This window comes from Mesoplodon mirus (assembly GCF_964341445.2).
Source record: "Mesoplodon mirus genome assembly, chromosome: 3".
NCBI classification, from domain to species: Eukaryota; Metazoa; Chordata; class Mammalia; order Artiodactyla; family Ziphiidae; genus Mesoplodon; species Mesoplodon mirus.
The window spans coordinates 116,429,867-116,456,474 of record NC_138978.1 but is presented as its reverse complement, the minus strand read 5'-3'; the positions used below and the strand labels follow the sequence as shown (position 1 = coordinate 116,456,474).

The following is a 26,608-nucleotide window of genomic DNA, read 5'->3' as shown; positions in this document are numbered from 1 at the left end:
CACGAGGCTGAGGCGTGGCTGGCTCCTGCTCTGCTGTTTACCAGCTGGGAGTGAGAGCTGGAGGAGGTGCCAGGGAGCCTCCCCACTGCAGCCTGGCCTCTGGCCAGCCGGCCTGTTGGGTAAGCAGGAGAGCCAGGCCCAGCTAATCAAACTCTGGGCCGAGGCTGTGCAGGAGATTAGTGGCATCCGGGTCCCGTGGAAGCAGTATCCTGTAGCTCTCCACAGAGCCCTTCCTCAGCATGGGTCTGTCCAGTCTGGGGGGTCTCCTTCTGGCAACTAGTGTAGTGCAACGTGGCTCCCCTCCTGTCCCATCGCTCCTCTGCCTCAGCACACTCCTTCTGGCCTGCCCACAGCCCCCAGCAGACCAGGAGGATGTGGAGGCACCAGGGAGCCAGGGAATTCTAGGGAAGGGCAGCAAAGGGCAGAGACTAAGCAAGCAGAGGCCTCAAGGAACCCAAGAACCATGGAGATGAGTCTGACCTCATCCTGTAGAAGAGGCACCATCCCCCGAATAAGCCATCCCGTCTTCATCTCTCCCCTCCCCACTTCCCCTGTTCCTGTCACCTGTCTTGGTCAAGTAGAAAGCACATGATTCTAAAGTCACAAAGACCTGGGTTCAAATCACAGCTCAGCCACTTATTGTCCTTGTGCAAGCCCTTGGGCAACTCATGACTATCTTTGAGCATCACTTAGCTTATAAGCATCACATAGTTATCTGGAGCAACTCTGCCGGCCTCATGGTGGATGTTGGGAGGATTGGAGAAAATCACAGATTTACATAAGTGACCGGCAAAGGGCCCAGCACACAGAAGGTGATCGATAAATGCTAGCCCCCTTCCCATCACCTATCCTGTTTCTCCTCAAGGCTCCAAACTCTGTTCCTCCCGTCTCTCCCCTTGTCCCCTCCTGATGCCAGGATGCTCTGCCAGCCACTCCTTTCCCCTGCCTGATGCTGGGCCAGGTGCTCCCTCCCTCCTCCCTCTTCCCTCCCCTGGGCCCTGCTCCCTGCCCTCCTGGGCAGCCAGGGCAGCAAGGACGGCACCAAGGGAGTTGCCCCATGGACAGGGCCCCACAGAGACACCACCGAGCCTCGCAGGGTAAGAGGCCCTACGGCCCTGCAGGCAGGTGGAAGGGGCTGCCAGGAGGTTCAGAGGAGAGGGAGAGATGGCAAGAGACTGGTCGGGAAGTGAGGAGGGAGGAGGGATCAGCAAAGAGAGAAGGAGAGAAAGTCGGCAGGGGAAGGCAGGCCGGTGAAAACAGGTCTCCATAGAGACTGAAGGAGAAATGGGAGGAGGGGCTGGGGACCTGACAGAGGAGGAGAAATAGGAGGGGGGAGAGACAGGAAGCACAGGAAGGGGAAAGAAGGGGAGAGCTGAAGAAGGAAGAGACGGGTGGGAGGGGGGAGGAGAGGGCAGCAGAGTCAGGGAAGCTGGAGGGAGGAAGGGTCCACGTCCCAAGTGTGAGCGCCCCCTGGGAGAAAAGGCAGACACTGCTCATCTGGCTGGGACCCCAGGCAGCAGTGGGAGGCTGACCACTCCACCTTCTTCTGTTCATTCAGCAACGGAGGAAGCGGTCCTGCCTTTAGGGATGACAAAGGGTCGGGGAGAAAGCAATAGAACCCTGTCCACCGCCCTTGCCCACCAGCCCAGCACATTCCTCCCCACTGGCCTGGGGGGATGGGGTCTCATTTCTGCAGAAAATGTGGGGCACTCAGCCAGGGGCAGCGGGGGACGGAGAGTCAGACGGTCCTTGGGCCCGCAGATGGTCTAACTCAGAGACTCTCTCGGCAGGATCCCAGGGCCACGTGCTAGGTCAGGGTGTGAGCGCTGAGGGGAAAAGCTGCAGGGCCACCTGGTGTAGGAAGAACTCCACTGCCGGGGCAAGCACGAGGACCATCCCTACCCCAGGCCTGCTCTGAGGCGCAAGCCTGGAGGCCAAAGAGACGGTGCCACGTCAGGGAGGAAGCTGGGTGGAGCCAGGCAGGATGGGTGGGGAGGCGGGAGGGGCCGGATGGAGCCACGCCCTCTCTGGGCAGTCCTACCCCCACCCCCACCCCCAGCAGAACCCAGGCCTTCAAGCCCACTCGCCCGCCCCCGCCCAGCCCAGTAGAGGAAGCCTGCTTGTAAGAAGCATCTCCTGGGCAGAGGGACAGTGTGTGTGTGTGCGGGGGGGGCGGGGGGGGTGTTGAACGGAAGCGGGCGGGGGGCGCTGTCAAGGGCTGGACAGGTAGAAGGAAAAAAACTACAGGAGAGCAGAGTCAGAGGTTAGGGAAACTATCAGAGACATAAGGCAGACCTGCAGCGTTTTCTGAAATGAAAGACTGGCCCTGTGCTCTGTGAGAAGACGCTGTGTGGATGTAAGAAATGCACCAAGGCCTGGCAGGGGAAGCTTCTTCTCAGGGGCTCCCTTGGTAGGTGTTTAATAAAAGCTATAACCATATGAATGAATGAACGACACGCTCCTCCCCACTCCAACGATGCTCCAGCTAAGGCTTTCCCCTCAGCAGCTGCCCCTCTGGAGGTCTGTGCCTCCCTGCCCACCCCGCATCAACCCGCCTGTGCTCCCTACTGCCTGCCCTCCCCCTGGACCAGCCACACACAGCAGGGGGTGGGGGGATCCCGTCCTCTGCAGGCTGGTGAGCCAATGGAGCCAGAGCCTGCAGGAGGCGTAGCAGGGGTCTGTGCTTGCAGCTCTCCCTTCCTCTTCCCCCTAACATCCTCACTCCCCTACCCTCAACCACCACACCTCTGGAATTCCCAGCTGCTCTCAGGCAGAAATAAGCCACCAAGAGATTGAACTCCGCTGCGGAGTATTTGAGTATTTATTGTGCACCTCTAAGGGGCAGGCACAACAGAATAACAAGATGAGCAAGGCAGACATGGTCCCTGCCTCCATGGGGCTCACTGTCTAGCAGGAAAGCCCCGTTTCACAGATTTCACAATTATAGCAGTGAGATGATGTGGTGAGTACCAGGAACTCAAATGGTTGTGCTGAGTATGTAAGCACAAAGGCAGGAGGAGCTCTCCAAGGAAAAGACATAATCAGGAACCTGGGGGATGAAAAGTTATCTAGATTGAGGAGGGGTAAGGGAAGGGCATTCCAGGCAGAAGTAATAGTGTGGAGTGGTCCCAGAGTAGTCAGGAGCTTGGCACTTCTGAGGACCTGGAAGAGGCCTCGTGCGACTGTAGGGCAGAGAGTGAAGAGAGGGGTGCAGTGGAGGGTGGTCCTACCTTCTCCTCAGATGGCAGGTTCTGCTGGGAAGGAATGGGGTGGGGATGAGGGCCTGGGCATTGGGGAGTGTCTCTCGGTCCTCCGTGGTCCTCAACCTTGGGCCCTGACCCCCTCTCTTCTCTTCACAGAGCTGCTGGCTGCAAAGAAGACCCACACCTGTGAGTAGAGAATTGGGGTAGGAACGGGTGCTGGGGCGTGGAGAGATGGCAAAGAATTCAGCAAGGGTTCCAGGGAGGTCCGTGTAAAAGAAAGGCGAGTGCCTTGCGCAGAGATGGAGCAGCTGGGCAGAGATGTCCGGGCCTGAAGGGAGGTGGAGCCTAGAAAAATGGGGGAGATGGGGAGATGGGGAAAGGAGGGGCAGAGGTGAAGAAACCTCAAGATCAGGGCCATCGGAAGAGGTAAGAAAGAAGCCTGAAGAGTGAGAGGGAACATCGCAAAGAAACAAGGAGAGAACAGTGAAAGCGGGCCACGGTAGGAGAGGAAGCTGCTGGACAGAGGCACAGGAGACGTAAGGGGGTGGGGCAGATCGCTGGGCCAGCGGGGAGACGGGGAGGCAGGGTGGCCTCAGGGACTCCAGGAGCCTGCACCAGGCTTTGTGGCGGCAGAGCCAGGTTTAGTGTTCATCTCGGTGGTTAACACATCCCGAGGTGTGAACAAGCCTGGGGCCAGCCTGTGCAGGGCTAGAGAGCAGGAAAGCCTTCATCTCTGTAGGAAACACATAGATAGGAACACTGGGTCCTGGGGCCCTGAAAGACTGAGGCTACAGCATGTGAGAAAGGGGTTAGAGCTCAGGAAGGACTTCCCAATGGATACTAGCAAGTAACGTCCGCTCTAGGGAACTCTCAGCACATCAGATCTATCCTCCTAGTTCATGGGAGAGGCTAGTCCCCCAGAAAATGCACCCACTGCACCTTGGTCTCAAAGCTCATGTCGCATCCACATGCCCTTACCAGCCTGAGGGCACTCTGAGGAAGGCCTTCTAAGCATCCTTGAATTGAATAGGACAACTCTGGGGTAGGAGAGGCCACCTGCATTTCTCTATGGCCCTCCCTTGGATTGCCTACCAGTTCCCCCTGAGAGCTCACTGCGGCTCCTCCTGCTGTCAAAACTGCTAGAGCTCCCTGTTCCAAGCAGAGAGATCTCAGAGGGCAAAAGCCTCACCCTCCTCCCTGAGCTGGTCACACAGGGGCTGGGGGGCCACCGGGAGGCTACATCCTTCTGGTGGGGGGGTGCTTTGCTCAGCACAATCCTGATCGGTGCCTCGCCTGCCCCTAGCCACAGGGCCCCACGGAAATGCTGAGCAGGGCCCTGGGAGGAAAGCGGGTCAAGGAGTGACGCGGGGGAGGTGGGGGAGGTGAGGACCAGGGACCATATGTGGGTGGGGGGAGATGGGGGACTTTCGGAGCATCTGGAACTGGAAGAGGCTCAACTCCATTCCTACCCTTAACCCCTTACCGCAGAAACCTCGGCCAGGACCACACCCCCTTACCCCTTCTCAACCCACTGGCCCCGTGCAGCCACACCCTCACCCCACCCCCACCGATGAGTGTCCTCCCCCAACCCACTGCCCAGCTCCTGAGAGCCCGAGGAAGGCCAGCGGGGAAAGGCTTGTGCCAGGCTGAGAAGTCGTGGAGTCCCGGCAAGATCAGAGACCTCTTAGGAGTTTTGGCCCAGAGAATCCAGGAGAGATGAACACCTCCCCCAGGCCCAGAGGCTCTGAAAAATGGGCTCCAGAATTGAGACAGCCCCCCAAAAGGGGGTCCGAGACAACCCCAAGAAGGGAGGAACCCGAGGGGGACCCCCCAGACCAAGAGGGGGCCTGATTACTAAGGGATCCTGAAGAGGGAACCCCGAGGCTGAGGTACCCCACGGAGCAGATATGAGGCTCAGAGAGCTTCTGACGTTGACTGGCTCCACAGAAGGACCCCAAGGCCAAGAAACTCTACAGAGAGATTTGCACACCAGGAGACCCTCGTAAGCAGACCTGAACCAGAGAAAACTTTCCATTCCTCAGGTGGAATCTGGGGCCAAACTGCCTGATTTTGAATCCTGACTCCACCACTCTACTAGCTGTGTGACCTTGGGCAAGATACCTAACCCCTCTGTGTCTCACTTTCCTCATCTTTGAAATAGGCATAATGGTACCTACCACATAAAGTATTTTTTGAGGATTAGCTAATCCACGTAAAACATTAAGAACCATTTCTGGCATATGGCTAAGCATCAGCAGCAGCAGCATCATTATCATCCGCATTCCAATTTCAGCAGTTTTGCTCCTGAGGAAATTTCTGATGGACTAACCCCTCCTACAGATAGTGGCATTTGTCTGATGATTATTACTGCTACTATTATCATTTATTCCCTAGCCCAGGGCATGCACCGTGTCTGTAGGGAGGGTGTGAGCATGGTAGGTGGTGGGGCAGCCTCCCAGACTGCATCTCACAGAGCTCGGCTCTCGGCAGTCCACAGGGTCGCAGGTGGCCCCAGGCAGACCTTCTGTGACTTACCTCTAGAAATATCCCTGTCCCTGGAGTCACCTGGCAAAGAGGGTCAGGCTCTGGGATCCTCGGGGGGAGGGGGAGTAGGGACCTGGCCCCAGGCTCGTGTGAGCTCCATTCTGGCTCCCCAGCCAGAACTACCCTGGCGGGTGGAAACAGCTTTTACCGCGTGTGTCTTTCGCCTGTGGTTTTGGAATTTTCCAACGCCCCCTGCGATTGGCTGCCCCGCCCCTCACTCTCTGCCCCAGGCCCAGATTGGCCACATGGGGCGCCTGTCATCCTACCCACTACACCCCAGAGGGGTGGGGGGGTGGAGCTGGGGGGTTGTCACTCGGCCACCTGTGGGGTGCAGATCTTAAACCCCCTGCCCAGAAGCATTGGGGGAGAGCTAGGTGCAGAGCCACGGCCCGCAGCCCCACTGCCATCTGCGCCCCATCCCTGGAACACCCCCGCTGAGAAGGACAGGGAGCCCAGGCGGCAAAGCCCACGGCTCAGTCATGAGAAGTAAGTGAATGGGCCACCCGGGAGAGGGGAAGCCTGGGGCCCTCTGGAAAGGACGGGCGCCTTGGGAACAGTGTGAGCAGAGCTGAGTGCTCTTCCCTGGCAGGGTGTGTCCCGGTCAAGGCCAAGGTCTGTTGGGAGATGGGTGGAATAATCGGGGAGTCTCGCTCCCTGAGCAGTTCTCTTAGAGCAGCCACAGTAAAGGGACTATTGAGGAACTCCTGTGTCATGGGCTCTGGAAAGGATCTCCAAGAGTATCTGAGGTACCCTGCCCCTCGTTTTACACAAAGAGACTGAGACCCAGAGAGGCCCAGAGCTTCACCTCAGATCACACAGCTGTAGTAGGTGGAGGTTGGTAATTAAAAGGCAGCCTGAACTCACTCCCCCGGCTCCCATGGCAGTGTTTCCCTCCGTGCCTCCAAACTGCCTGAGAGTAGGGTGAGAAAAGAGTCCGGAGGAGTTGCTGTACCCTGAAGCGGTGGGACAGTAAGGGTAAAGCCAGGTCAGCAGACAGAGGCGGTCAGAACCCCAGCATCCAGGCCTCTGAGCCATCACACTCTCTGCCCAATGCAGGAACATGATGACCAAGTGGAATCCAGCCAGGGTGCTGTGTGTGTGTGTGTGTGTGTGTGTGTGTGTGTGTGTGTGAGAGAGAGAGAGAGAGAAAGAGAGAGAGACCCCCCCCCAGCCCAGGTTCAGATGCCTGTTTGATAAGTAGGATCAGACAGTGGAGATGGGAGCAAAAAGCCCTCAGCTTCACCCGTTTCCTGGCCCAGAGCCATGGGCCAACAGCTGGTGGGCAGATGTCTGGGGTCCCTGTGCCTTCTAGCAGAGCAAGGGTGGGCAACTCGCCCTTGTAAGGGAAGCCAGAGGACCTCTCAGAGCACAGGGTGAAGGAGGAAAAGGGAAGTCCCATGCCCCTGTGGCCTGAGGCCTGAGGTACCCCTAGGCTCAACCTGGGGTCTTCCCACAACCCACAAAAGAGAGGCCATATTAGATCCTGGAAAGACCCGTGGGCTAAGTCTAAAGACCATGTTCTGGTGCCACCTCTCACAGACTAGCCTTGTAGCCTTAGGCAAGTCTTAGGCCCTTGTCTCCTGTAAAACAAGTAAGCTGAATTTTAAAACAAAACCAGCTTTGGGGAAGCACCCAGTTCTAAGGGCCCAGGACCAAGGAGAGAGCACTGGTCTCTGAGTTAAGCACCTCCAAGGGTAGTGGAGGAAACTCAGCTCTCCCAGAGGGTACACAGAGAGGCAGCCAAGGAAAGGAAAGAACTTCACTTCCACGTTTGGGATGGAGACTCCAGTGCATGTGTATGAGCTGGGGCAGGTCAGGAGGGGTGAAGAGAAGAGCCAAAATCTTCCACAAGAAGAAGGGCCTCTTGGGGCTTCAGTTTCCCTTCTAGCTTCTTCCCATTAGCAGCAAAGGTTAGCAAACCGGTCTTCCCAGAAATGGTCTCAAATCAGCAAATCCACCCTGGGAAGCAATGATCAGATGTGCTTCAGAGCCTGGCAGGAGGGCAGGAGTCCCTGGGACTAGACAGGGGAGACACTTGGTCAGCTCTACATGACATCCCCCTGGGCAGTAGGCAAGAGAGGGGTCTCCTCCAATCTGGGGGTTGGTACCACTGGACCTTCTCACTTGGACATCCCTGGGTATCTCATAGCCCCAGATTATCTGACTGCCCTGACCCCCTAGTGAGTACCAGCCATCACCATGTTCTCTGACCTTAGCTGGGGCGGGCAGAGCACTGGGGTCTTGGGACTGTGACACACCCAGAGACCCAAGGGCCAGACACACAAGGAGCAGAAATAGATCAAGAAATAAAGAGAGATGCAGAGGCCAAACTCAAATGACGAAAGATCTACGAAACACATGGGGAGAGAGTGATGTCCAGATAGAGATATAACTGGAGAAATGCCAGGAGAGTCAAAACATTGCGGTGTCTAGCCAGAGACAGAACTGGAGTGCAAAGATGGAAAGGCACACAGACGCAGGGAGAGACAGAGAGGAAAGAAAGCTGGCAGGAGAGGGGAGACACTGAGTATTGATCGGGTCTAGGAAGGCAGAAAGTGGGAGGCATGGGATTTATAGAAGTTCTGAAAGAATGATACAGGCTCTCTGCCATGGCAACCTGCTGGTCAGTAGAGGGGAAATGTCCATTAGCCAGAAAGACTCCCCAGCCAGCCAGAGGGACGGTGGCCCCGTCAGCTCACTCTGGGGCACGGCCGGTGTGGAGCCAAGAGACACGAGGCCCCGGCATTCGGCCTGGATGGGGAGGTGGGAGGACGAGGGGTACGAGGTTGCATGCCTGTCTTTGCTGTGCCCTGATCTTTCTCCAGTCTGGGCACGATAACGAGGAGCCGTGGGCCAGAAAGAAGTCCAAGTTCCCGGGAGCCACAGAACTCAGCCTGAGAGCCCGGGGCCGTCTGAGGACTTTACAAAGGGCCCCCTCCTTCCTCGCATCACTGTTGCACCTTCGCCTTTTCCTCTCTTCCCATTCCTAACGGGACTCCCAAACACCCCCAGCCCAAGGCCCTAGATGTTGGGAACATCCCAGCCCGTAGTCCCACCACAGTGAAATGTGGGTGTTGGTGCGGCTGCCCCTCCCAGGGGCTCCCTCTCCCTCCCCGCCCCCAGGCCACTACCTCAAACAGGGAACAGGGACTTTCCCATGCTAAGAGCTCTCCAAGAAAGGCAGCCCTGGGGTCTCCTCTTGTCCTCCAGTGACTAGTCCTTTCTGAGATCTAATCTCTACTCCTCCTGCTGCTGCAATGCTGCCCCTCCCTGGGACTCTGGGCTCAGAAAGGATGGAGATGTCTATCTGGGAGGAGGGACGGCAACATGGCAGGGCCTCAGGGCCAGAGCCAGGGTCCTCCTGGGTCCACTGGTGTCCTGCAACAGCACAGGCACTCTGGAGAGAAGATGCAGCCCGGAGGCCGAGAAGGCCACTGATTGTGGCGTCTGGGCTCCCACCCCTCACAGCTTCCTCCTGGTGATTCATGCCCTCCCCCCAGCCACTGGTTGTTTTCACTCAGTTTTTTTGTTTCCCCTCCTTTCTCCTGTCCCAGACTGCGGGGGTGGCAGGGCACCAAGGGGGGGTTTCAGGTAGCTGGCTGTCTTTCGTGGCTTTTCAAAACCCCAGACTCTCCCTCGCCCACCTGAGTTTTAGCTTCACTACTTTCTCAGCCTGGAATCTGGGTGTATCAGCAGAAAATTCTCACCATGGGCAGGGAGGAGCGTTCACCAGGTACAACTGCTTCTCTCCTGACCCCCAACCCAACCCTCCCCCTCCTGCTCTTTGCGGCAGAGCCCACCGCCGTGGCTTCCAGCTTTGCAGAAGCTGTGGGAACTGAGAGCTGAGAAAGGAGGGAGGCTGGTGACAGGCTGGGGTACACAGGGGTTCCCTGGCCGGAGCTGTGGTCTCCGTGGGAGGAGAGGGACTAGCTGGGGCTGTGGGGTGAGGGGACCCTAAGCTAAGAAAAGAGATGCATTCCTCTTGCTCACTCACTCATTCGTTCCTGCAGAGAGACCTACCAAGATGTGTGAAAGCCAGTCCACACCCCAAGGGAGCTGTGGTCTCCCCAGGAGTCCCAAGTCAGGAGCTCTGGTGGGATGGGCGAGCCATGCCTCCTTGGCCTTAGAAGCCAAGGATAAAGGCAGGAGGGGGCTGGCACCACAGAAGGTGTGGGACAGAGGGAATAACGTCTCTCTGGATCTTTAGACTAGACATGAGTCTTGGCTTTAGTTCCACGGGTGTCCTCCCTGAATTCCGTTCCTAGCCCACCCCCTCACTTCACACTTTCCCCTGCAGCCGGTAACCTTGTCCCCCATCCCATTCTGCCCAGTGCATTTGGGCGTCTCATACTTATAGAGTATATGGCTCAATGGTCGGGGACAATGGCTCTCAGGTTACAGAGACCTGGGTTCACATGCCAGATCTGCCACTTCTGGCTGTGTAACCTTAGTCAAGCCGCTTACTCTCCCCTGGACTCAGTTTTCTCATTTATAAAATGGGGACAATACAAATAGTACCTACTTCACAGGATTGCTGTGATCATTAAATGAAAAATGTATGTAACGCCTGGCACAGAATAAGAATTCAGCCAGTGCTGATGTCTATCTTTATTACTCCCCCTTAATCAATGTCCATTGGAGAAAAGGAGAGAGAAAGAGAAAAGAGGAAAAGCCTAGCTTTAGACTAGATGGGGCACCAGGAGGAGATGAGGACCCCAGATAATCTGGGTCCTCTGGCTGCATCCTTTCTCTACCAGAGCTGGGGGGTGGTTCCGGGGTTTGAGGGGAGAGATCCCCCTGGGTTGCAGCCCCTCCTTTGTTCCCACCACTTTCTCTCTGTGGCGTAGGGCACCTGGACAGGGCCCAGGGCTGGCTTCCTAAGGTGGCACAGGGCCAGGCTCTGGATGCATTCAAAGAGCCCTATCAATGAATCTCGCAGCTGTGAGAAAGGTGAGATTAGAGGAGGCTGGAGGGAGGGGGGACAGCCTACTTTGTCTCTACCATATTTCCTCACATAGGAGGTGCTCAGAGGAAGCTCCCTGGGGATCCTTCAATCCCCGAAGCAGTCCAGAAGAGATTCATTTTCTTTTCCTAGTACCATGTCAGAATAAAGTTTTAGAGGTCACACTGGATGGCAGGGAAGATACAAGAATGAGCTGGGGAAGAGACCACCAACCCCACCCTTATGCCCCAGAAAGAGGCATAAACAGGAAGAGGGACTAAATTCTTTCTACTCAGAAAGGTAGGGTGAGGACCAGCAAGCTTGGGCACCAACCAAGAGCTTGTTCAAATGGGAGAGCCTGGATCCCCCTCAGACCTGCTGCGTAGGGACCTGCATTTTAACAAGCTCCCTAGGTGATCTTGTTTAAGACTCAGAGGTCTAGAGTCACGCAGTCACTAGGTGGTTTCGGGAGGTATCATGTGCACAGGGGCATTTCTCCCTCCTTGGAATTGGAGGGTTTCCTTTGGTGGGCCCTGGGAGAGAGCTACAGTGTGAGCTACAAAGCTCTTCCCGAAGCAGCAAGTGAGGGCGGGCAGAGTGAGGGCTGCTGCAGGAGCCGTGCTGCAGAGGCTGGCCTAGACGTTCCTGACCTCGGCTTGGTTCTAGTTCCTGGCACTGGCAGGCCCTTAGATGGTAAGTTCCTGGCAGGCCAGGCTCCCGGGAAACAGCTTGAGTAATCCTGTGATTACTCAGCTCCCCTCCCCAATTTGCGTTCCCACCACCTGCTGCTTCAGGGACAGGGCTCAAGGGGGGAGGTTTTGAAGGTGAGGTATCCGAGGTGTTTTTCAGCTCTGGCTCACCCCACCTCCACCTCTGCCAGTCCTCTTCCCGTTCTCTCCCCTCCCCTCCTCCACAAGTCACACTCATGTGCACCGGTACTTTCTCTTTGAGGTTTTGGGTAGATGGCATTGCCGGGGGACAGGTGGCAGGACCAGGTGGGAGGAGTAGGATAAGAGGGCCTGACAGCGCTGAGAGGGCCAGGGGCTGGGCATGGGCCCAGGACACGAGTGTGGGTTTTTCTGTGTTTCTGCGGCTCTCTCTCTCTCTGGGTCTGTCTCTGTTGTCTCTGGGTCCCAAAACTCTTGGTCTTTCTAGCTCAGAGGCTAGAGGGTCTGACCCTCTAGCCCGAAACCCCTGATCCTATGTGCCCCTCTCATTCCCTGTGTGCCTGCCTCACTGTGTGCCTCTGTCTCGGACTATGGTTGGGGAGCACGGGGGAGTGGCTGGCCTGGTGGCTGGGGTCTAAACTCTGGTGTCCCCCAAACATGGGTATTTGTGAAGGTGGTTTGTGGCTGGCCACATCATCCTATGAGAAGGGCGAGGTCTTGGTGACACTGTTGTGAGGTTCCTAGGGCCAGGACCAGCAGTGAGTCAGGCTGTGGGGCAGAGAGATGTGTCTGAGTTACCCGTGTGGTCAGCTCACACACGCACACGGATGTGGCTCTTGGAGAAGGGAAGAGGCAGGGAGGCCTGTGGTTGAGGACTGGGCTGGAGCCCGAGTTCCCACTGTGGCTTGGCCTAGTCTCCCTCCCGCTTACTTTTTTGGGTGACCCATGTTGGTTTCTGCCCTCTCTGGGCTTAAGGCCACCGAGGAGGGAGATCCCACGGTGTTGGAGAGGAAATGCGTTGGGGAGAGGCAAGAGCAGACTCCACGGGGCACAAGCACTTCTCTTGGGCCTCAAATGCCTTCTGGGTTCTGTGCCCACTGCTGTGCTTGCTGGTAGCCAGCACACACAGTGCTCGCGGCCGCGCTGCGCTTTCCGCAGGTGATACCACACACACCCACGGTGCTACCGCCCTGGGCAGGCCGTGAAGGCTACGCTTACCTTCTACTGGCAACGGAACTGAGACCCAAAGAATCCAGTGGCCAGATGTGCATGTGCCCCCACGTTCTCTGCCCCTTTTCCAGGCACCCAATCCCCCCCTTGTTCTCTCTTCCCTCCATTCATTCCAATCCGCTCTTAATTTACTGGAAAGAATCTGAAAGCTCCCTTGCTGTCTGTGCTGGATGATCACAGCCTGTTGTGTGGGTGCTGGGCAGACTAGTGGGGCTGGGGGTGAGGAGAAGGCTCGAGCTCTAATGGAGGGGCTTCAGACACCTGTGCAACCCGTCCCCCGTGAGAAGGCAGCTGCTTCCTCTGACTCAGCTCAAGGCTAGCCTGAGGGGACGATGGAAACAATATTTCAGGGAGTGCCACGGAGCCATGGTCACCCTCCCCACCTCACATCAGCAGGTCCTACACGCAACCAGGGTCCAGGCCTGGACCAGAGGAGAGTTCACAGGACTGTGGATTTGCCCTATAGGCAGGCTGCCGCTTCCTCTGACCCTTGGGATCAGAGATGAGAAGGGGCTACGGTCCTAGACCAATCTATGACGTGCTCCACCCCAGGCATGCCCCCTCGGAGGGGAGGCAGCAGGTCAGCAACGGCAGAGGAGAGACCCACATGCCCTTAGGAGTGATGAAAGCACCTAAAAGGGACACCAGCTCTGGCCAGTGCCTTCAAAGATTGGCTGGGGGGAGGCCAATGCCTGGTCCCTGAAACGCAGCAGAGAGCTGTGGGCATTGACAAGGATGGGGCAAACCTGGGGCCAGTAACCAACCACAGTGAAGGGAGTGGGGAGGTAGGTTATAGAGAGCTCAGTGGGAGAGAGGGGGCTCCTGGCAGCCAGTGAACAAACACTAACAAATACGCACGTGTGCACACTGGCTCAAGCAGACATGCCTATTGGCTCACGAACCACATGTACCTTTCATGTGTACACACACACACACACACACACACACACACACACACACATGAGCACCCCTTCAAACATGCAACATGCCCACTGATGTGTGTGCCCCAAAAGTCATATACACAGAACAGCCGAATGGAAAGCTATGGGGAACTGGGATATAGACCCAACTCCTGGGTAAACTAGCGGTATGAACCTGGGCCAACCACCTGATCTCATTTGGCCTATTCCTTCATCTGTGAAGGAAAAAAAGAGGTTGAATTTGATGGTCCGTAGTCCCAGCCAGTGTTAACCTTCATGATCTGTACGCACACGGTTGGACGCAGAGGCCCTCGTACACACATAAGCATGCACACTCTCATACGTGGAGACATGCACAGCCACCCTCTGCTCTGGGGCCAGGAACCTAGGAGGCCTGTTTGATCCGCTCCCTGGCTCTCAGACATCTGGCAGAGCTGGCTTGTTGACCCCACTTTCCTGGGCTCCATCTTGGCTTCTCCTTACCCTCTCTGGGGCCCACCCAGTGGACCCTGCCCCCTTCGGCCCCTGGTCTCTGCACAGCCCCTCCCTGAGCCTTCACTGCCCAGCCGAGGATGGCTGGCATCTCTACCTGTCCCCCAGGTGCCTCCTGCCTGGTGGACCACATCTTCCCACCATGCCCCACACTCTGCCCCTGTGGGCTGAGCCCCAGTGGGGGAGGGCGGCACAGAGGAAGCCCCCTGGGCGGGAAGCAGGTGTTGTGAAGCCGTGAGGACTCCTAGGTCCCCAGGCAAGAGGGAGGCAACTAGAGCTTTTCATCTTGAAGGGCTGAACAGGTGGCCTCTGCAGCTGCTTTCTCTGCCCCCGTAGAACTTATACAACCCCCGGCCAGCCCGGGAAACTAAAACAGCCTCCACAGACACTTTGCTGAGTGGCATTTGGCATTCACTCCTTCATCCATCTTGCAAGAGGGAAACAACAAACTGGAGCGGGGGAGGGAAGCAAGGGAAGCACCATGTCCCTGTATCTGCCCCCCAGGTACAGGCGGTAGGATACACCAAAGGCTCCTGGGCTGACCTCTGCTCTTTCCCTCTTCTAGCACAAATTGAAGTGATCCCTTGCAAAATCTGTGGGGACAAATCATCTGGGATCCATTACGGGGTTATCACCTGTGAGGGGTGCAAGGTGAGTACACACACATACACAGTCTCTTCAGAGATGGGGAGAGGGGGCTCGGTGGCCGTTGTTCTGCCTGCAGGGCTGGTCTCCTGAGACAGCTAGGGAGCTGCCCGGGTGGCACCTTGCCTGGAGAGCCGTGCGCACAGGAGGGCCTTGTCTTCAACTAGGGAAGTGATTGCAGGACAGATTACAATGGAGGAGAGAAAACTGAGGCGTCGTGTAAGATCTGGAAAAGGTGGGGCTGGAGCTTGCGGGCTGCAGGCACTTGGTACTGAGCTGGGCCTGGCCCAGATCAGCAGCCCTGGTCTCCACCTGCCTTCCCCAGGGTTTCTTCCGCCGGAGCCAGCAGTGTAACGTGGCTTACTCCTGCACCCGCCAGCAGAACTGCCCCATTGACCGCACTAGCCGAAACCGATGCCAGCACTGCCGCCTGCAGAAATGCCTGGCCCTGGGCATGTCCCGAGACGGTGAGGCCAAACGCACAGCCCCCCAGGCTTCAGTCTCCAGAAGGGCAGCCTGACCTGCTGTGCCAGACAGGGGTTAGAACGCCCTTCGGGGAGCTCCGTCCCTCCCTCTGGCAGGCCCTTGTCTCTTCCACCGTTCACCGAGGCAGTGGGCAGGCTACCCTCATCAAAAGTCTTCACGGTCCCCAGCTTCAGGCTCTGCTACAACAACCCTCCTTTCCCCAAGGTCCCAGACTCTTCATTTGCTCCTTCCTCGGGATGGAGTTTCCTCACCCCACTCCCCTGTGACCCAGATCCCATCCGCATTCCACATCTTTCCCTCCTGCCCCATGGCTCCAGTTCCAGCTCTGTCTCCCTCCCTAGTGCCCCATCCCCAGCCTGGGCCAGGGGGCGGTGGGACCACGGTTGGCCTGAGAACAGCCCAGAAGGCTGAGGCTGGGGAGGCCGGCTGTTCCTGGTGGCTTTTCTCCACCTTCCTCAGCCACTGCCCCCTCGCAGCCCCCAAACCGCTCCCACGGCAACACCGCAGAAGGAGCCCAGGCTGGGGCTGGGGGAGACCTGAGGTGATGAGGAGCCAGAAGGAGGCTGTCAGCACTTTTCAGCGCCCAAAATAACAAAGTGAAAGGAAACACGCAGGGTTGCAAAGGGGCAGGCGGGGCGACCAGGGGCTGTGTCCCCACACCTGGGAGGGGTGGCGGGGCAAATGAAAAGGCAGGAAAGAGAGAGCAGAAGAGGATGTTCAGAAACAAGCCGCGGAGCCTGGGTTGGGCTGTGGTGAGTATCTAGGTCACCAGGGAGCCTGCAGGCCTGACCACAGGGAGACCTGTGTTCTCGGCTCTCCTCTTCCTCCGACCCTCCTAGACAGGCGAGGTGACCCCAATACAGCTTGAGGCCCCCCACTCAGCCACCCCCAGCCCCATATCAGGAGGCCAGGGCCCTCAGTCAGGACTCATTGCTTGAATTCTGCCACTAGTAGAAGCTGGTTTCGAGCCAGAAGCGTTTGCCCGGGAGACTCAAATGTCTGAGCTGCACTGAGCCCCGAAGCAAACCAGAGTGAGAGGTGGGAGGGGTCTTGAACAAAAGTGCCCTGAAGGGAGGCTCTCAGGCAAGACTGAAGAAGCTGTGCTTGGAGTCAGCTATTCAGGGAGCAGCGAGTTAATCCTGTGATGATGCAGATGCCTACTCACTCTGCCCTGTACCCTGTCCTCCCCCCTCAAAAACTCCTGATCCCCAAACCTCTTTCAGCTGTCAAGTTTGGCCGCATGTCCAAGAAGCAAAGGGACAGCCTGCATGCTGAGGTGCAGAAACAACTGCAACAGCGGCAACAGCAGCAAAGGGAACAAGCGGCCAAGACCCCTCCTGCAGGAGCCCAAGGAGCAGACCCCCTCGCCTGCACCTTGGGGCTCCCAGATGGGCAGCTGCCCCTGGGCTCCTCGCCTGACCTGCCGGAGGCCTCAGCCTGTCCCCCCAGTCTCCTGAGAGCCCCAGGCTGTGGGCCCTCCTACTCCAACAGCTTGGCCAAGGCCGGGCTCAACGGGGCCTCGTACCACCTGGAATACAGCCCTGAGCGGGGCAAGACCGAGGGCAGAGAGAACTGCTATGGCACAGGCAGCCAGCCGACCCCTGACAGGTGTGGACTCCACTTCGAGGACCCCAGGCACCCTGGGCTTGGGGAACAAGGACGGGGCCCGGACAGCTACTTCAGCCCCAGTTTCCGCAGAACCCCAGAGGCACCTTATGCCTCCCTGACGGAGATTGGTGAGCCCCTGGGGACGTAGCTGGGGAGGAGGATAAGGGAGGGGCTTCCAAGAAAGGGGCCCTAGTCAGCACCCCGTGTAAACCAGACGTGCACAGGGGCCTCGGGGGGAGGCAGAGCAGCGCTGGGCCAGGCAGTGGAGTGCCCCTTGTATGGGAAGGGTAGGAGCTGGCTGAGATCGAGCCCCCGCTTTCCTCCTCCTCCTCCGGCCCCAGAGCATCTGGTGCAGAATGTTTGTAAGTCCTACCGAGAGACGTGTCAGCTGCGGCTGGAGGACCTGATCGGACAGCGCTCCACCGTCTTCTCCCGAGAGGAGGTGGCCGGCTACCAGAGGAAGGTGAGGCCAGGGGACTGCGCGGGGAAGGGAGGACCTCCCACCACCACTGGGGGGTCCAGAGACAGCCACCTCCACATGCAAGGGGGCTGGGGCGAGGCAGGGTATCCCAGAAAGACACAGTGGGTACCGCTGTTAAGTACGCACCCTAGTAGATGGATGAGAGCTTCTCCTTAGCTCCTGCCTATGGTCATTTTACAAGGCCTTCATCCTACCTCCCCCATCACCCCGACCTTGGCAAAGAGACCTTGGCCTAAGCTCCTTCCTCCATCAATGACGACAAGAGTCAGAATCCTGAGCAGCATTTGTTAAGCGCTCCTTCTCTGCCAGGCACTGTGCTGAGCACTTTACATAAATTATCCTTGACCCTAAGGACAACCAACCTATGAGGCTGGCATCTATCTCTGTTCTTAATGGACCGAGAAACTGAGCTCAGAGGAGTTCGTAGACTTACTCCTCGTGGCAGAGTAGTGGATCTGAAGGCAAATTCAGATCCCTCGGGCTCCAAAGCTTGTTCTCTCCCTCCTGTCACTCTGACAACAGCTCCTGCACTAAAACTACTTGTTTGGTACTGAACTTGGGTATGTCTTAGTCACCTCAACAAGATGCACACTCTTTGAGGGCAAAGGTGTATCTCAGACGTTTGTTAATTCCCCACAACAGCTAACTCTGCGCCAGTGGCTGGTGGGCGCTAAGTGCGTCCAAGTGACAGGAATTAACCTGGAGTGCACATTTGTGCTAAGAATAGGCTAAAAACACGGGTGCTGAGAATGTGGCGGTTCAGAATCTACCCCCTGCAGTTTATCTGTCTGGGTTCCCAGGGCCTTGGGTGGGGGGGCCCGGGGTCATAAAGAGGGCTACAGTGGGACCCCCTCCTTCCCTGCAGTCAATGTGGGAGATGTGGGAACGCTGTGCCCACCGCCTCACCGAGGCCATTCAGTACGTGGTGGAGTTCGCTAAGAGGCTCTCGGGCTTTATGGAGCTCTGCCAGAATGACCAGATTGTGCTACTCAAAGCAGGTGCCCAGGGAGAGGGGGCGGGCCTGTGGGCAGTGGGGACAGATGAGGAAACGGGCAGGGCTGAGTGGAGGGAGGTGCCTTAAGGGACCTGGGACACTGAGGGAGACAGAGACAGATTCCTGGCCATGTTTGATGGTGTACCTGCCTTTCTCCCCACTCCCCAGGAGCCATGGAAGTAGTGCTGGTCAGGATGTGCCGGGCCTACAATGCTGACAACCATACAGTCTTTTTTGAAGGCAAATACGGTGGCATGGAGCTCTTCCGAGCCTTGGGTGAGGGGCAGGGGGAAATGAGAGAGAGGAGTCGGATGCCAACCCCATCCGAGGCTTGGAGACCCAGGGCCCCCTCTTTTCAGGACAGATTGCCCGCTCCAAACACCAAGGGGGCGGGTGTCCTCGGGCACTGTGGCCTCACCCACCTTGCTCACTCTTTCGTTTCCACCCCACCAGGCTGCAGCGAGCTCATCAGCTCCATCTTTGACTTCTCCCACTCCCTGAGTGCCTTGCATTTTTCCGAGGACGAGATTGCCCTCTACACGGCCCTCGTTCTCATCAATGCCAGTGAGTCACTGGGCTCGGGTAAAGGACATTCAGGCAGTGGGGGGGCGCAACAGACACTGAAGAGTCTGGACCTTCGCTTGTGGTTAAATCTGGGGAGTCACTTTAAAGAGCAGAATGAGCCCCCCACCCCCCGAATATTGCTGTAAAAATATGAGCTAAAATAAAGATCCAGAGGAGCCTGACAGAGGGAAAAGAGCAGCGCAGGCGGGGTTGGAGAAGTGGGGAAACGTGAGGAAGAGCGGAAGTGAGCCATTTCCCTGGGAGAAATTAGTCTGCTTGTGAGTCCCTGTCAGTGACTCCATTGCGGCCGCAGGTTGGAATCGCCTGGGGAGCTTTAAAAACGATTGCTGCAACTCTGAGGTCATTGATCTGGGGTGCTGCCGGAACACCAGGAGTTTTAACAGCCTCTCACAAGTGATTGTAATGTGCCACCAAGCTTGAGAATCACTGCTCTGTGTGAACTCATGTCAAGACTACATGCCATCGGGAATTCCCTGGAGGTCCAGTAGTTAGGATTCCACACTTTGACTGCCGAGGGCATGGGTTCAATCCCTGGTTGGGGAACTAAGATCCCACGAGCCCCATAGCGCAGCCAGAAACAGAAACAGAAACGAAAAACAAAACAAAACAAAAGACAACATGCCATCATGGCAGGACTCTGGATGTCCGCTCCGCTGGAATGGAGTGGGCTGGTGAACCAGCTGAATGCTAAGGATTCAGAGAACCTGGGGAAGGGGCTTGAGCTGCTAACCTGAGTCTGCAGACCAAGATTATCAGTCTTCTGGCTCTGCCAATGAGCAGAACTGGAAATAAAGACTTAAAAGATGACTTCTGGGTATTTTATGGAGTCAGGGCAAAAGGTGGTTTATCTCTTGAAGTTAGCCACAGACTGCTGTAGAGGCCTTGATGCTGACCTAGGCGGCTTCACAAAGTCCATCTCCTAACTGGGGCCATCCCTGCCAGGTGGCGGGGAAGAAGGGAGAACTTTTTTTTTTTTCTTCCCCACAGCAGAGTTTTGGTGCCTAGCTTTGAATTAGCTATGTGAAATAGCAGGGTACCAGGGATAGGGCAGCTTGGAACTGGGAGACTGGAATGTCTCATCCTTTCATCTCTCCCCAGTTTTCCTTGTAGAAAGCTAGCCCAGCCCAAGGCCCCATAGCTTACCATTATCAAACCAAGACACACACATTCACACACACACACACACACACACACACACACACACACTCTTACACTCTCTCTCACTCAGCTAGGAAGATCTATATTCAGCACAAATGTCCAGAATGACACAACTTCCCCTTTTGGGGAAGCTAACGTCCATGTTCTTTCTTTTTCTTGCTATGGTCCCATCCCCTCCTTCAGACCGGCCAGGGCTCCAAGAGAAAAGGAAAGTAGAACAGCTGCAGTACAGTCTGGAGCTGGCCTTTCATCATCATCTCTGCAAGACTCATCGCCACGGCATCCTGGCAAAGGTAGGAGCAGTCCCTGGGACAGAGGAGGTCAGACCCAGTGCCAGATCTGTGACATCAGGGCTTGCGAGGGCCATGGTCTGAGTGTCCAGAGGAGGAAGTGCTTGAGTGCTAAGCTGTGTGAGAGAGCTTGCAACAGCATGGGGGCAAGGGGACTGATCAGTCACTTCCATGTGGGTAAAGATGGGAAGTTAGGGAGCCTGGAATTGGGAGGGACCTCCAGGGAACAATTCAGATTAATAGAGCCACCGCTTACCCAGCACCTGCTTGTACTGTGGAATGGAAAGATGCAGAGGTGCCATCCTTACCCCCACCAAGAGTCTTTAATCTGCTGTGAAGGAGAGACTTATGTACCAATGACCCTAAGATAGAGGAGAATGTGTTATGGGATATAATAATAATGCGATTAACAAAGTGCTTTCACAGATACGCTCATCTTTAGGACAACTCAGTCAGTAAGATAGGTGTTAAAACCTCCCTGTAGTGATAAGGAAACTTAAATGACTTGTCCAAGTTTATGCAATCATAAGTGATAAATGTAAGGTTTAATCCCAGGGCTTTTTCTACCATATCCCTGTGCCCCTAATATAGTACTACAATAAGAGATATTGGGGAAATGTGAGAGCATGGAAGAGAGATTAAAAATAACTTGAGGGTAAGAGGAATGGGTCATAAATGCTTCTTAGAGAAGGTGGCATTTAAACTAGGCCATGAAATATGTAAGATTTTAACGGGCCTTCAGGGGGTGGGGCAGGCATTCCAGGCTTAGGGAACAATATGGACAAAAATAAGGAGGCAAGATAATGCATATACAGAGAATAGTTCATGGAACATTTTGACTAAAGTGTAAGGTCAGGAGCTGGGACAGATTGATGGGGGCAGAGAAGTAGCAGAAGACAAGCTTGAAAATTAGGTCAAGCAGCAAATCAGAGAGGACTTTCAAGGCCATATTAAAGAGTTAAGACTTTATTTCCAGGCAGTGGAGAGCACCAAAGGCTAGAGGAATGATATCATCAGAGCTATTATTTAGGCAATTTAATTTGGAAGCAGTGTAAAGGAGCCATTTATGTAACGGTTCAAGCAATGGGCACTTGCTATGTGCCAGGCAGAGTGCTAGGTGCTGAGAATACAGAAATGACTTAAATGACAGGCTCTGCCCTAAATAAACTTCAAGTCTGGTAGAATAGATTAGGAGGAAGAGAACCTGAGAGAGCAGTTGGAAAGCAAATCTCTGTTGGATCCACTTTCAGAATACATCACCTCCCACTGTTACCCCCTAGCTGTCAGTTCTCACTTGGACCTTTAAAGAGGCCTCCTTACCTGGACCCCTGCTCCATCCCTGTCTGTCCTACGGCAGCCACGCAGCACTGTTCTCAGTGCTCCTAGAGCTGCCCATCATGCTGAATATCAAATCTAGAGTCTGTGTCGTGGCCTACTGACCTCATGATGTGTCTGAACCCCGACTTCTTTTCTCACCTCATCTCCTTCCACTGCCCTCTCAGTCACCCATTCCAGCAACACTGGCCTCCTTGCTATTCCTTGAACACATCAAACCCGGTTGCTTCTCAGGACTTTGATGTTCCAGCTGCCTGGAAGTTTCTTCCCTAGCTTTCCAAATGGCCTGCTCCATCCCTTCACTCTGGAGAGGTTTTCCCAGACCACCCCATACAAAAAGCCCTCTACCCATTACTCTGCTTTATTGTTTTTGTTTTTTTTTTTTTTTGCGGTACGCGGGCCTCTCACTGTTGTGGCCTCTCCCGTTGCGGAGCACAGACTCCGGGCGCTCAGGCTCAGCGGCCATGGCTCACGGGCCCAGCCGCTCCGCGGCATGTGGGATCTTCCCAGACCGGGGCACGAACCCGTGTCCCCTGCAACGGCAGGCGGACTCTCAACCACTGCGCCACCAGGGAAGCCCTGGTGAGAGGTATTTTTAAGCCTCACTTGCTTATACAGGAAACTGCAGACGATAAATGGTTTTCTCAGCCTTTCTCCAGTGAGGTCTCCCTGCCTCTGTCTCCTCATGGCTCTCTGGGCCTTTTTCATTCCCCTCCACCGGCTGAGTGCTGGCAGTGTTCGTTTACTATTTGCAGTGTTGGGTACCTGCTTGGAAATTGCTTAGTCCAAACAAACAGTTCCTGAGCATTTGCCATGTGCAAGCATTTTGATAGGTACAGAGGATACAGAGAGAGGGAGGGAGGGAAGGTAGAGAGAGAGACCCTACCTAAGGAGTTTAAATCTAGGGTAGGGAGACAGACAAATTGGATCATTTTCCTAAAATGGGATTTCAGTGCTGCACAGAGGGAAGCCCAAAGGAAGGGCCCTTAACCCAGGGAAATAGTCCTAGAGGAGGTAACACTGAAGGTGAGTAAGAATTAGCCAAGCACAGAAGAACTGGAAAGGCATTCCAGGGGAGGGGAACAGTATCAACAAAGGCAAAGAGGCACGTAACATTATATAACAGAGAGTGACAGAGTTTCACTATTATAAAAGCATAAAGTGTGAGTTAGAGAGTCTTTAACAGGGCTCATCTTAGGAGTAGCAGGAACACCATTTGGGGGTTTCAGCCAGAAAACATGTCCCTGTCCCATAGCAGTTCTCGCTAGCCTCCAAGTTGCCTGAACACAGACCTACCCCTACCAATGGGATCTGGCTGTTCCACAAGTGCCAAGTGTGCCGGGAGAAAGCAAGGAGGGTTATCCCAGCCCAGGAAGGATGGGGGTACTTCTCTGCTCTGGGGACAGAGCTGTAGTACTGACTCTCCTTCCCCATGAACCCATGTCCAGCTGCCACCCAAGGGGAAGCTTCGGAGCCTGTGTAGCCAGCATGTGGAAAAGCTGCAAACCTTCCAGCATCTCCACCCCATCGTGGTCCAAGCTGCTTTCCCTCCACTCTACAAGGAACTCTTCAGCACTGAAATCGAGTCACCTGAGGAGCTGTCCAAGTGACCTGGAGGAGGGACTCCGTTCCCTTCCCTAGAGCCTCGTGGCTCACCTTCCCCTTGGCCTTTTCCTTTCCTGTGCGCCCTGGAGGGTGGTCTCTGCCTTTTTGTGGGGGTGAGCAAATGCGGAGAATGGCTTTCCGCCCACCAGCCTGCCTGGCAGCGGGCCAAGAGCTAGAGGGTGGGGATGGAGGAACACCATCTCCAGCCTCAGCTTTGTCCTGGCTCCTCTCAGCTTCTGGGAGACCTGGGGTGGGATACAAGGACCTCTAGGAGGACCTAGGTGTCCTCAGGACAACAGGGGGATCCAGGACACCCTGGAAAAACAGAACTCAACTCTGGGCTCAGAAGCTAAGAAAAGGCCTTTGAAATACCTCATTGCATTTCCCTGGGGGCTTTGGCTGGGGAGATGCATCAAGCTCAGAGACTGGCATCTGGAGCCCAGAAGGACCTGTATATAACATGAATCTGGATCTTTAGATTTTCTGCCTTCCCCCTTCCTCCCAGCTCAGGAAGGAAATTGTTGGGCACCCTGGGGTCTAAAAAAAACTAGATATGTGGAGGGTAAGGACGGGATGGGGGTAAGGGAGGGGCTGGGGATAATATTTTTATGGGATTTGGGTATAAAGATAGGGTATGATGAAGGCCAAGAGCATCACAGACAGACAGACAGACAGTTAGAACTCAAACTTTTTATGTGCACTTTAAAAATAGACTTTAGTGGTTACACAAATGTGATCAGAGTCACACGTCCACATACATGTGAAACACATACTCACACACTTAACCTGTAGTCATGCAGCTCTATAGATGCATTTAATCTGACACAATCTCTGTCTTCATTGAGGTCACAGATCAGAGGAACTTAGTGGCCTCAGGGAAGATCCCAATCCTGAGGGACCCCAGAACATTTTCACCTGGTGCCCCAGTTCACCAATCTTAGACGTGGGGTGGCCCAAACTCTATCCCAGCCCCAGCTGTCTTCTGTCAGAGGAAACCCTAAAAGAAGAGATGGCTGGACACTGATCAGTCAGAAGGCCAAGGACAGACCCTCGGACGACTGTCTGGGCCCCATCCTCCAGCCCTGCTCTCGTTATGGTGAAAGGCAGCAGATGCAATTCCACCACTCTGTGCCTGGGTACCACCAAGTCTGGCAGGGTGAAGGAGACCTGTTTCTCCAGCCGTGATCTTGCCCGAGAACTTCTCTTGCCTTTATAAATAGCTGTGAGCCCTCCTCTGAGGGATAAACAGCAGGTGGTCAGGAGGGTTGTTTTCTTTTTTCCTCTCAGGGGAGGGTAAACATAAACCCTAACCTGTGCCATTCTTTATAAAACGACTTCAAAGGCAAGAGGTGTTGGCGCTCTGCAATCTCATTCCTGTGTGAGGACCCAGGTTCCCAGCCCTGCCAGCTGTCACCATTGTGAGGATTCTGCACCCACCCTGAGCGGTCCCCCACTGAGGCGTGGGGGCTGGTCCTCGGGAGCCCCCCATGGAAGCCGTCTCAGACTAAGCTCCGCAGTGGGTGTTCTGGGCTGAGAACTTTCCCCACAAATGACACCCACAGGGAACATTTAGAATGAGGGGTTGCACAGAACTGCCCCGCATCTGGGAGACTGAAAGACAACCCTACGGAAAGTGCCTGGCCCCAGAGCTCCGCAGGGGGAAATCAGGATGCCCGAGAGACCCTGCGGAGCTGCCCAGCAGCTTCCACCGCCGACCCCTCCACCCCTCGGGGCTCCGGAGCCTCCCTCTGCGCTCCCTCCCCTCCTCTGCCATCCTGAAGTGGCGCCTGCTGCAGCACTCCCTGGTTGCTTTATTTATTTATTTTGCACCAACAGGGTTGCTGCAGACTCATTCTCGTCTGGTTTAAAAAGAGAGAGAGGAAAAAAAAAAAAAAAGGAGAAATGCTTTCTGGCTCTTCTCTCTACCTCGGTCTTGGCAGCAGCCGCTGCAGCAACAGCAGCAGCGGCGGGCAGGGGGGCAGCGGGGAGAGAGGCGCACGGGGAGGTGCGGGGCAGAGGTGCAGCTCGAGTGGGACGGGCCCCCAGCCCTGCACAGATGCAGTGCCCAACTTGATGCCACCCTCCAGCTTCTCTGGTAAGTGCACCCACCTCCTGTCCCAGAGCTGCAGCTGCCCTTCTCCATAACGTTCTCAGAGACAAGGCCAGACCCGTCAAGGCTAGAGGGCCTGTGCCCACCCCAGACCCAGCCAACCATCGAGCCTGGCCCCATAGGACTTTGATGGGAAAACTAAGATGGCCCAGGTTCTCCGGAGGGAAGGACTCCAAGGAGACCTCCCTCCATTTCCTGGGTGCTCTCTCTACCTCTGGCAAGGGTTTTCCTGCAATCCGTGTGGATATTCCAGAAATCTTACCTCCAAGAGCCCCCTCCCCGTGTAGGTCCCCATGCCTCACTCAGGTCTGCTTTAAAGAGGATATCCAGGATCAGATGTGTCTCTGGACTGCCACATAGAGACAAGAAGAAGAAAGCTCCCTGTTCCTTGAGGGTGATGCCCCAGACCCCAGCCCACACAAGGAGAGAAAGTAGTGGTCCTGACACCTATCTCTTCCTGCAAAGTGGCCGGAAGCCAGTCCTGTAGCGTGGAGATTGGCAAGGGAAGTTTATGATTACATTAGTGACCTTTAAAGAGAAGGGGCCAGATCCCCAGCCCCTGGCCCAGCGAGCTTCAGAGACTAAGAGGACACTCAGAGGAGTGGCAAGGAGGGAAGCTAGGTTACACGCTTCACTGCACTTTTGCTGAATGCAGGAAAGAAGGCCGAGCAGCAACTGCAGCAGTAGTGACAAAGAGCTAGCTGTCAGGTGGACTTACCAGGGGAAGGAGGGTGGCCGGGACATTTCTCTGCCTGGAGGACTCTTAGCATGCCATCCATACCTGTTAGGTTGGGATAGAGAACAGAGGAGTGTGCTCAGCAGCCTCTGCCGTGCCATTCTTTCTCATGCCCAAGCCTCAGTATGGTGTCCTACATCCCTCTGCTCTTTGGGCCTCTTTCTTCAGTTTCTGAGCTACTACAGTCCTCTGAAGTAGCTATAGGGTAGCCATCAGAACGATCCTTCTAGGAGAGGGTATAGAGTGGGAAAGAAAGGGGAAGAAATCACACCATCTCTTAAACTGCCTCTCCTAAGTTCCACCTGGGAGAAAATGGGCCGTGGGGTAGAAAGCTGACCCTGTAGGGCCCAGAAAGCCTGAGACCTGAAAGGTCAAAGGTGATTGGGATCTGCGGCTAGAAAGAAACCGAGGCCTCCTGCCTCAGTTGGCTCTTGTCCTATCTCTGTAGCATCCCTTGCCAATTCCAATACCTCCCCTCCCTTGGGGTCCCGGTTGTCACTAAACAGGGTGAGTCTATGGGACCTCTTCTCCTTCATCACCTCAGTCAGGCTCCAGTGGTCATCCGCCTGATTTTGC

The 26,608-nt window shown here is 55.6% G+C and overlaps 1 protein-coding gene across 2 annotated transcripts; it reads left to right on the top strand.

Annotated features, from left to right (window-relative positions):
- The first annotated feature begins 1,006 nt into the window (after positions 1 to 1,006).
- RORC (RAR related orphan receptor C) lies at positions 1,007 to 24,969 on the top strand. 2 transcript variants are annotated; one of them, XM_082615733.1, is made up of 11 exons: positions 1,007 to 1,097; positions 3,360 to 3,389; positions 14,565 to 14,650; positions 14,970 to 15,111; positions 16,354 to 16,866; positions 17,080 to 17,201; positions 18,085 to 18,217; positions 18,382 to 18,489; positions 18,667 to 18,777; positions 20,140 to 20,249; positions 23,030 to 24,969. In XM_082615733.1, exons 1-11 carry the CDS (start codon positions 1,058 to 1,060, stop codon positions 23,189 to 23,191), a joined length of 1,557 nt encoding a protein of 518 aa, XP_082471859.1. In that variant the 5' UTR covers positions 1,007 to 1,057; the 3' UTR covers positions 23,192 to 24,969. The 2 variants fall into 2 exon arrangements, with proteins under 2 accessions (XP_082471859.1, XP_082471860.1); XM_082615734.1 differs by lacking the exons at positions 1,007 to 1,097; positions 3,360 to 3,389 and adding an exon at positions 10,410 to 10,697.
- Positions 24,970 to 26,608: the final 1,639 nt, after the last annotated feature.

Coding starts and splice junctions, on each gene's coding strand:
- RORC (XM_082615733.1), top strand. CDS start 1,058: ATGGACAGGGCCCCACAGAGACACCACCGAGCCTCGCAGG. Junction 3,390..14,564: donor TGCAAAGAAGACCCACACCT/GTGAGTAGAGAA, acceptor TCCCTCTTCTAG/CACAAATTGAAGTGATCCCT. Junction 20,250..23,029: donor GCCACGGCATCCTGGCAAAG/GTAGGAGCAGTC, acceptor ACCCATGTCCAG/CTGCCACCCAAGGGGAAGCT.